The sequence below is a fragment of the Vespa mandarinia genome, chromosome 5, assembly GCF_050613455.1.
Source record: "Vespa mandarinia isolate Hongniang chromosome 5, ASM5061345v1, whole genome shotgun sequence".
NCBI classification, from domain to species: domain Eukaryota; kingdom Metazoa; phylum Arthropoda; class Insecta; order Hymenoptera; family Vespidae; genus Vespa; species Vespa mandarinia.
Genome location: NC_140814.1, coordinates 4505630 through 4516740, shown reverse-complemented (window position 1 = coordinate 4516740; position 11111 = coordinate 4505630). Strand labels below are relative to the sequence as shown.

The window sequence follows — 11111 nt, the reverse complement described above, 5'->3', positions numbered from 1 at the left end:
ATGTATATATATATGTCTACATTCAATAAACCATAATTATATATATTTCTACAAATAGATACATAAATACATAGAAAATCCAAATGATGCGACTTTTATGCAATTAATTAAATTTTCGTATATGATTTTTTCTTTTTCGTTTTCATGAAATATTTGTCATTGCTTTTTGTTATTCTTAAGTTCGAATATTAATATGTTTAAGATAATATGATTTTATATCAAATAAAAATGTATTTTAAGTTGAGGGTAAACATATGCACACATGTAAATATATATAATTATTTTTTTCAATTTAGCCATACTTATATAATAAATTATATGTAAATAATAATTAAAGATAATCTATCAATAAATAATTATTTTTTATTCTTAGGCCATAGATACATATATATTTTTCTTTTCTTTTTCCAATAAAGAACTTCTAAAGTATCTCAACATAGTATTTGATCTAGCTGTCAAAGATCTATCTTTTAAAAAATCTTAATAACACAATCCATATTGAACATAAAATTACAATTATATTGATTAAATATATTTATTTGTAAGAAATTTATAATACTAATAAAAGCAATTTGAAAATATTATAACAATTTCAAAGAAACATTTATACTAAAAATATACTATGGAAGAAATAATCGAAATTGTAACATTGCAAGGCTTGCATCTATTAATGCATACAATAATTTTAAATAGATAACTGAAAATATAAAGAACACAGATTATAAATTGTTTACTACATTTTTATTAAGTAAATAGCACACCTAATTTATGGACAAAATCATTATGTAAGATGATTATTTGTCTTCATTTTTTTATTTTGCCACTTCTTTCTTTGGTTTGAGATAATAGTAAGCTGAAATTAGAGCTACAAGAGCGTACGTTGTTTTAGCTACCTATAAAATCCAAAATTATATTTATTTCATATTTCAATATAATAAATTTTTGTAATGTAGATGTTCGAAAATATCAGTTTTAAAAGACAGAAATGATGTTGAGGTTACTTACATTGGCTCGTCCTTGTATCGTCACACTATTAAAATATTTTGAAAAACCTTTCAAGTTTTCTCCTTCTTTGTTTATTTTATCAGCCATTTTGTTATTATAAATAAATTTCGTAAATTTTCAGAATAAACGAAGCAATATTAAAAATTTGAATATTAAACAAGCAAAACCGTCTGCTACGACGTGCTTGCTCACATTACTTATAGCTGGCTGTATAGAATACGTAGTAGTATCGTTATTATAACAAAATTCCGATAGATGTCATCGTTTCCGGTTATAGGTTAATCATTTGAACACTCAGTTATTGATTTAAATAGATTATTTTTTATATTTTAAATTAATTTGACTTGAAAATGTTATTTTTAGAATTATTATGATTATAATAAAAAAATTAAAGTCATTATAGGAATATTTTGATTATAAATAACACATTTTTTAAATATAATAATATATTCTCATTCGGTATTTAAATTTTATTATTAGTATTATAAAAATAAAAAAATATATATATTTTTTTTTTATTAATAGCACAACTCTTTGTATTGGATATCCTGTCTAATACATGTCATTTGTATATTTTCTATATACAAGTTGTAAACAAAATATTTTTTCATACTATCCTAAGACCAACATTAACATATTAAAAAATAATTTGTCTTACACATACTATCTATTTATAATTACCTATTGTAAGTAAATTTATAATTTATTACCTAATTTATTACTTAATTCAATTTTACATTAATTCAATTAATGTATTGTGATTATCAGATTAATGTATTCTGATGATCATTATTAAGTTCTGTTTAATGTTCATTTATCAATTCTTTTTTGCACAAAATGTTTTAACTGTCCATAAAATCTAATCAAAATCTGAAAGATTAGAGGCATTATAAAGATTATAGATAATAGGCTGATTATTATATAACAATTATGATTACAAAACATCACTTACCCATACTTTCTGTAAAATTGAATTTCTTCTAAATCCTGTTGTTATATTAACTTTATTTACTTCTTCTGATGTAACAATTTTTAGTTTTATAAGAACTGTAATAATAGATTTTAAAGGCATCAAGTGAATATTATTAATCCTGTTTGCTTTATCTCGAGATACATTTAACAGCATTCTAAAATAAAAATAAAACAGAAATTATAAAACTTTTTGTATTATAAATAATATAATAACAATAATAATTTTTACAGACTAATGTTATCACATGTATGTAATAATTTTTACAAAATTATGTACTCACTTATCGAGTTGAAAAAATGCAGTTAGACTATCTAATCTATTGATTTTTTTAAAATTGATATTTAAATGACAAATTTGCAATTGTTTATAATATTCTGAAACTGTTGTATAAGTAGTAAATGCTTCTACAAAATCGTTAGTTAATAACCATCCTTCATTTTCAAAATGAAATATGCATAATTTTTGATTTGTTATTTCTGTGTAAATTATATATAAAAAAAAAAAAATTATTTATATAAAAATCAAATCTATATCAAAAATATAAAGATTTGAATACAAACCTGCTATTCGAAAAAAAATCTTTGCTAATCCCTTATTAGTACTTATTAAATATTCATAATAAGGAATATTTATTTTTTCATTAGTAATTTTTTCTTCATTTGCATTATGTTCATTTTCTACATGCTGTTCCTCACAATTGATATCATTTGAATATGTATTAATTTGAAACTTTCCCTTGTCAATTTGAAAATCTAAATTATTTTCTGTAGGACAATTAAAATATTTTGTATGATCATATATATGTTCTCTATATGGAAAACTTGTTAACTCTGAATCCAAATTTTTAATTGGCTCCTCATGATTAGTATTATCTACGGTTGCTTGGAACTGTTGATCTATATTTACTAATTTTATTGAATTAATCAATGATTGATTTGTATAATTTTCATTCTGAATATTTACTTGTGATGACATTGTATTCTCTGTATCTTTGATCCAAGTTCGTGTAGAAATATTTGCTAATCTTTGTGAATTATTAAGTTTTGATTCTTTAATATCTTTTCCATCTAACAAATTTGAATACATCACTGAGTTAGATATAATATTTAATTTATCAAATCTCGGAAATTCTTCGTCTGCTATCGATAATTTATTTATTGGTAATGAAAATTTTGGATTAATTAATTGTTCTATTTTATTATTTTTCAATGATGTAGAATAATTATTAGAAGATTGAAAATAATCATTTTCAGAAAATAATGATATATTAGAGTTTCCATTTGATGTTTCAAATTCTTGTTTAAAATGGAAATCACTTTTTATACTTTGTAGATTATCTACAAATCTATCTTCAGATTGAAAAGTCATATCTTCCTTATTTTTGAATAAAGAATATGGATTAGTATTATTAGTTGATATAAATTCTGGATAGAAAGAATCATATATACAGTTAGAAGTAAATGGTGTATAATCGTTGTATTGTATCATTGATCTACGATCATGTGTATTATTAATTTCAATATAATTTTTATCAAAATTAGTACAATCTAATGAATAATATTTCTCTACTATATCAAGGTTTTCATTCTCTACTTGAACTACATTTGAGTCTTTGTAATCTTTCAATTTTAATAATATTTTGAAAGGATTGGTTTCATTAAATTCATTATATATTATTTCATTTTTTAGTACTGATCCCAATGCATTAAACTGATCGTTTTTGTTATCTTTAAAATCATTCTGATATGGGAAAGCAGATATATTCGTTTTAAATTCATTTATAGCTGATCTTCCATTGGATGAATCTGTAATAGCACTTATATTTTCTCCCATAAAAAGAGATTGGATACATGGAACTTGTGGTTTAGAATTTGAAGTAATACCATTCATTTCATTTATTTCTTCCAATTGTACTTTGTTTATGTTATTGTCATTAATTTCTGAATGTTTAGTAGTAACATAATCATTATTATTTGCAAATGAAGGTACAGATATTCCACTACTTTTGTTAAAACTAGCATCATTTGAAATATTATTAAAACAGTTTCCTGGTTTTGATATTAGTAAAGATGATATATCTTCTTTTGAAATTATATTCTTCAAAAATTCAGAAGCATAAAGTAAACGTTCCTCATAACTTTGTTTTATTTCACTTTCTGATGAATGAATGTTAACAGAAGTTGAATCTATTTTTCCAAGAAGAATATTAAACATAGTTATTATTTGCATTTGAAATCTTTGATTTGTCTTCCAAATTTGCATAAACATTTGTGGTGATAAAATATTAGTAAAATTCTTCTGGTTATTTACATCTTCCAAGAAAGGATTGGTAGATGATGGTTTTTTTATATTTGATTGTATATTCTCACCATTGCATTCACCATTGTATTCATTTAAAAATGGATTATTTATTAACAAATTGAATGATTCAGTAGATAATGATGAATTAGGCAGTATTTCAACTGTTTTTTCACACAACGTACTTTGGGGTGATATAAGGGGAATGTTCATCAAACTTTCTATACAGTTTTTATCATTCTCTATTGTAGGAGTAATGCAATCCTTTCCATAACATTTCTCTGAGGCATAAAGTAAATTTTCCTCAACAAATAACATTAAATTACTCATATCGACTACATCACCCTATAGATTACAAAAAAAAATCTTAGATTAATACTTCTAACTTAATTGACATAAGAGAAATAATGCTAATGCAAATAAGTTATTTTGGGAAAAATTATCACCTTATGAGAAATTGTCATCTATTTTAATTAAATATTGGAAGAATAAATGAGACATAATAATTTCGTTATAAAAATATCTTTATTTTTTAAACATATAAAATTCTATTACATATAAAGGTTGTACATTTTTCCCAAATTTTATAAAAAAAATAATATAATTTTTTACATTTAGATATGTATCTATTTTGAATATCAACATTTTAACAAATTTTATTGAACAATAATGTTAATGATTCTACTCTACCTTGTAATTTATAATGTACATTATCTACATCCATAGCATTTTTATCTTTATTCACATCTACTTTTGCTAATATCTGATTTCACATATTTAAATTTTCTTTTTTGTTAGTTAAATACAATAAATGTTATTGTATTTAACTAACAAAATTTTAATTTTAATTTTAATTTTAATTTTAATTGAGTAATTCATTTAAAGATTTAATATTACTTTATAAAATATCTCCAGTATTTTCAATCATTTTCGTTTTTAATATATGAGATTCTAAATAATCTTTACAATTATCTAATTGTTAATTATTGTAATTTATATCTATCATCACATTCAATAATTTATCTGACTTATTGTCGTTTATTTCTGTAATTTGAATCAGCTCATCAACATTTTTAATTAACTATTTTTTACTTAACATTTTCAAATTTGACAGAAAAGAGTCTCCAAGAAAATCATTCATATTACCTTCAATACTCCATTCATCGCTGCTAAATGACAAATCAATATCATCAAATACAGGTATTGTTTTTTCATTTGTACTTTCAAACATTAATTCTTCTAATTTTTCAGAATTAACTGAAATTTTATTATCTGTTACATGTGTGACATTGTCACTAACATTATCCAAGTGTTCTTCTTTTTGTAATTTATTCAGTTCATCTTTCTGTTTTACAATATTCGATTGTATTAATGATATTGAAGAGTCTAATGCTTGATCAATATTCTCTTTTACTTCATTTACATTGTCCGAAATTTTTAAACAATCTATATCACTTAACAAAATGCTTTCAGCATCTTTAATCATTTTCATTTCTGATATCTGAGATTCTAAATTATCTTTACAGTTGTCATTATTGCAATTTATATCTTTCATCACATTCAATGATTTATCTGATCCATTTTCATTTATTTCTTTAATTTGCAACCTCTCATCATCATTTTCAATTATTTGATTAATATTTGTATTTGGGTGAATAGAATTTCCAAAAACATCATCTATGTTACCTTCAATATTGCATTCATTGTTGTCACATTGTAGATTATTATTATTAGATGTTAATATGATTTCTTTAATTACATTTTCAGTTGATTTATGCAATTCCACGTATTCAGGGCATTGCTGTTCAATTTTTGAGAATGATTGTGATTGAGATGTAATTTTTATTGAATTATTTTCCTTGAGATCTTCATGATAAATCAAATTAGATATTTCATCATTTGTATTAATCTCTAATGTGTTATCTAATACTTCTGTTTTTGTTTCATTATTACTATCACAATTTTTAGAATAGTCATTTGAGTCCAATTTTGCATCTTCATTAGATTTATTGGAGACTTGCATTAAAGTATTATAAGTTTCACATATAGAATCTCTTTTTTCATTAATTTCAGTCATATCAGAAGAATCTTGTATATTACGTGACATACTGTTTTCAACATTTGATATATTCGATTTATTAGTTGTTAATTGTTCAGTTTGATTTAATGAATCACTTATATTGTGTAATGTATTTACAGAAGATTTATCATTTGTACAGTCTCTATTTAACCTTAATTTTGAGAGAATTATTTCTGATACGCCTATTTCTATATTTTGTAAATTAATATTACTTTTATATTTATTAATTAATTTGAAATTATCATTATTTGTAATGATATTATCATCAGGTGATGTATCATAATCCTGATAATTCAATTGTAAATCCAGACTGAGATTAATTGCATTTATGAAACATTCCTTTGGCAAATGTATGTCTTTATGTATCTCTTCCTTTTGCTGAGTGCATTTTTCAATATCCATTTCACTTTTTTTTATAATATTTGTACAATTCTTTTTAATATTATAATTTTCTTGTTTTTCTGGCTTAGTTGCCGAAAATATACAATTTGAACTATCTATTTCTTCTAATTCTGTTTTAGATTCATTTTTTTTCTTAGACATGATTTTTTTAGAATTTTCATTTCTTATAGTAGATTGTGTAATATTTGAAACACATTCTGATGTTTCTAAAGTTAACTGCCTTTTATCAAATTTTCCTTTATAATCAGAATTTGATAAAACTTTAGGATCAGAATGAAATTGTTTGTTATTTTCTGATATTTCTAAGAAATTATTTAATCCTTTAGGTACTTCAGAGTGACTACTTTGAATGGAATTATTACTTGACTCTTTCGAACGTTGAGCACAATTTTTAGAGACATTAGAAACAAGACTATTTCGACGATTATTGCTTAAAGATGCAGATAATGGACAATATAAATTTTTATATAAATTTTTTATTAATTCAATTGCTAGAACTGATGTTTCACTAGTTTTCGTAATATCTGATGTAGAACTGTTAAGATCTTCAGAATTTTTTTTGTAATGCCCTTGACATTTCAAATAATAATAAAATGGAAAATTTTGAGGTCTTATACGAACCATTTGTCCATGTACTGCCAAATTTTGATGAACCATCCAATCATTGATATGTACATCCTCTTCTTCCATTGTATCGGTCAAAGTTACCAACATAGAATTATTCTAAATCAAGAATTATATAAATTACGATATTAATAAATATATTAAATTTATAATTAAGTTCATTAATTAAGATTAATATTTTTTACAATATAGTAACTATATTGTTTACCTCTGGATCAGTTGATACTATAGTTGCAATAAGAGGTTTAGTACAAGTTTTTTCAGCAAATTCATAAGTAACACCCTTAGACCATTGCTCTCCATTATGTGGTTTAATATTGTACAGACCACATGGTATTGCTTGAGCTGGTAAATATGAAAATAATCTATGTAGATAATATATTTCCTCAGGAGGATAAGTTTTTAATGTTCCATAATCATAGAACATTACCTGTTTAAGAACAAGTTAAATTTCAATTAATTTTTTTCTAATGATAAATAATTTTCTGAATTCTACTACTTACAGTTATTTGCAAATCAGGTTTAACAGTTTTAATTATCCCTCTGTGCCATATATCATTATATTTACATGCACAGTTTAAACCTTTTTCAAGTACAACAGGAGGAATTTTATAATTCGTGAATTTTTCTTGATAAAATTTACTATAAAAAAAAAAAAAAAAAAACGTGAAATATATTTACACAAGGAGTATATGATTTCTATGTAATATATAATACATAATAAAATAACTCACTGAATATCTTCCATTAGTTTATTAAAAAGTTTTTTTTTCTTACGAAGTTGTATCCAAAATAATGATGGTGTAAAGACTTCTTCAACAAAAATTTCTATGTATGGCTGTGTTATACTTTCTAAATCCGTTACATTTATTTGCCCTACACATTCTCCTATAATCATTACCCCTTCTGGCATTAATTTATTAGATGTATCGCTTGACTAAAAAAGAATATTATATATTTTATATAATCTATATATTTACAAGCTATAATACATTCAAATATAACTTACTACTACAACAGGTAAAGCCTCTATTTCATCTTCTTCTAAATATGATTGAGTATATAGTTCAGCTACATTTTGAAATTTCGTTTTATTAATTGTTTTTGTATCAGACAATTTAATTTTTGCATCATAAAGTATAAAATCCGTCGATGGACGAAATTGTTTACATTGAAAGATATCTGGCAAACATGATGCAAATTCTCGTACACTATTGAAACCTAATTCAATATAATTCAAAGATACATTATATTCTTCCATATATTTTTCAGGAAGTTCAGCACACCAAATACCATTTGGATATTTTTGAATAAGTTTTTCTAATCGAAATCTTATTCTATCACTTATAAGGAGTTTTATATCTTCGTTATCTAAGTAAGTAACATCATCTTGTAATGTTTTGAAAGGAGTCTGTAAATTAACATCGTTCTCTGAATTATTATGTTTAATTTCCTCGTTATCAAATCTAGATTTATCATTAAGCTTATTATCTTGATTATTAAATCTAGATACAGTCTCTTGTATAAACATAGAAATAGTTTGTTTCTTGTTCGAGATTTTTTTTTTATTTCCACTATTGTTTCGCAACTTCGAATTAACATATGTAATACTGTTTTCATTCTCAATATCCGATTCTACATTAGAATCAGTTTCCCCACTAACAATATACTTAGATAATACCACAGAATCTTCAGATTCTAGATTAACTTTTTTTCCCTTGGATAACATTTTTTTAGATATAAATTGATCTGATATAGATTTTGTCTTTTTCTTCCATGATAAGATTCGATTGCCTTTAATAAATAACTCGTGCGACAAACTTTTTATTTGCTCATCAAGATCCATAACAGATATATTTATACATGGTAATTTATCATTGACATATTGTAAGATATATTCTTTATTAATACCATTTGGATTTTGTTTAACCATAGATATTATATTACTCAAAATTTCTGCAGGTATATGAACTCTCGGAGTTGTTGTCTTTGGATAATAATAGCTAGGTCTGTAAGTTCTCCGTACGTGGCTTTGTTTTTTTAATGATATTTTTTGTCGAGCTACCAATGAGCTAACATGTTTGGATTTTTCAGAAGCAACACCTCGAACATAATATATACCATTTAATCTTTCAAGCGATACATATTTTGGCATGCTTTTTAGATAATCCAACAATGTAATATACCCAAATTCTTTCCATGGTATAGATTCACCTTCCTGATCTTGATAATCTTTAGCAAGTTCTCCCAAAGGTATTGCATCCTTTCGGGTAACTAACAAGGATAATATTATCTTTTGTACATCCTCACATCTTCCAGAAATTTCCTGCATATTAAATTTTTTTTCCTTTTTTTCGTTTTTTTCGGTTTTTTTTTTATTAACAATATTGATAATGCACAACTTTCGCGAAAACAATAGGTATTATTTATCTGTTATTATTAATTTTATCGGTAATAATCAGCGTGGGTTGACATGACTTTTTCAATTGTTACCTACTTTTCATAATAAACAGATTGTAAATATATATTGTTAATATATTATAATTAATAACAATTATAATTTATATTGTATAATTACCTTCTGTTATTAATTAAATATCGTATATTATGAATAATATTGGATAGCACGTTCGAACGTATCGTATGTCCTTTATTGTTTAAGTCTGCTAGTTTCAAATACGTACCTTTATACATTTCCCTAGAAATACAAAAGCGCGCTAAAAAACTTACATTTTTATATGATGACGGCTTAAAATTGCGCAAATGTATGTTATGATCGGAAAAGAAAGACAAAAAAAAAAAAAAAGGAGAAAAAAAAAGAGAAAAAAAAAAGAAAATATAAAACAAAAAAGAAAAAAATATACTTCGTTATTCTATAGTAATAACAATAATTAACAATAACTATTAAATTTAGCCGTTCAAATTGAACGAGTAAACATTCAAATAAATATACACATCTTGTCATTCAATGAGAAATATAATTGAAAATCGATTATAATATAGAATAATGTAATAACATTAATGTTAATTATTTATCATTATAACGTTAATTATTAATTATAATTAATTATAATTATATCAATAAATCATTGATTTTATTTAGAATAATACGAATAAGTTTGAAAATATTTTGTATTTTGTGTATCAGATTTAAATGAATATGTTGAATCACTTGTGAAAGTCATTTTTTTTGTTTTCTTTTGTTTTGTATATAAAACATTTCTAAAAACAATCAAATATCAGATATTTCTACATTATAATCATCCAAATGGTAGAAATTTGTAGTTTAGATAAGAAGTATAATTACATCGAAATAACGAATCAATTTATTGGTTATGTTAGTGTTATATATTGACATATATATATATATATATCGACTTTTAAACCAATTCAAAGAACAGATAATATCGTAAATTCAATTACAATTGAATCATATACATATATTGATACAGTATCAAAATTAGAATAAGATTAGATAAGAATTGATAAAAATATAATAACAGTAATACGAAATTCAACTTTTTTTATTTTTCAGCGATTTATAAAAATATATTGATAAAAAACTTGAAATATATAATTTAAAGGAAAATCTAATTATTATATTATTATACACATACATATACACACACACACGTGCGCGCACACTTGATATAAATTAGAAAAAAGGCATGTTTACGTAAAAAATAAATAAAAATTTTTTTTTACTCATTCGCATAAAAACATTCATAT

At 23.5% G+C, this 11111-nt stretch overlaps 2 protein-coding genes and 1 long non-coding RNA gene across 6 annotated transcripts; 1 reads left to right on the top strand and 2 right to left on the bottom strand.

The window, feature by feature from the left end:
* Positions 1–345: 345 nt before the first annotated feature.
* LOC118441707 (ATP synthase F(0) complex subunit k, mitochondrial) lies at positions 346–1227 on the bottom strand. 2 transcript variants are annotated; one of them, XR_014982190.1, is made up of 3 exons: positions 1006–1227; positions 762–893; positions 346–697 (listed from the first exon to the last, which is right to left on the bottom strand). XR_014982190.1 is itself a non-coding variant. In XM_085657037.1 (2 exons), the coding sequence occupies exons 1-2, from the start codon at positions 1090–1092 to the stop codon at positions 813–815; spliced, it is 168 nt and encodes a 55-aa protein (XP_085513163.1). In that variant the 5' UTR covers positions 1093–1226; the 3' UTR covers positions 346–812. The 2 variants fall into 2 exon arrangements, 1 of the variants encoding a protein (XP_085513163.1); XM_085657037.1 differs by having other exon boundaries at positions 346–893; positions 1006–1226.
* A 328-nt stretch (positions 1228–1555) lies between these two features.
* On the top strand, positions 1556–9464 carry LOC146873000 (uncharacterized). The gene is made up of 3 exons (XR_014982224.1): positions 1556–1691; positions 8655–8757; positions 9345–9464. It is a non-coding gene; the product is annotated as an uncharacterized LOC146873000 (long non-coding RNA).
* LOC118441848 (uncharacterized) lies at positions 1721–9736 on the bottom strand. 3 transcript variants are annotated; one of them, XM_035866816.2, is made up of 9 exons: positions 8392–9736; positions 8117–8319; positions 7886–8024; positions 7591–7812; positions 7380–7481; positions 2539–4621; positions 2259–2454; positions 1958–2132; positions 1721–1875 (listed from the first exon to the last, which is right to left on the bottom strand). In XM_035866816.2, the coding sequence occupies exons 1-9, from the start codon at positions 9712–9714 to the stop codon at positions 1816–1818; spliced, it is 4503 nt and encodes a 1500-aa protein (XP_035722709.2). In that variant the 5' UTR covers positions 9715–9736; the 3' UTR covers positions 1721–1815. The 3 variants fall into 3 exon arrangements, with proteins under 3 accessions (XP_035722709.2, XP_085513318.1, XP_085513319.1); XM_085657192.1 differs by lacking the exons at positions 1721–1875; positions 2259–2454 and having other exon boundaries at positions 1994–2132; XM_085657193.1 differs by lacking the exons at positions 1721–1875; positions 1958–2132; positions 2259–2454 and having other exon boundaries at positions 4491–4621; positions 5423–7481.
* Between the last annotated feature and the right edge of the window lie 1375 nt (positions 9737–11111).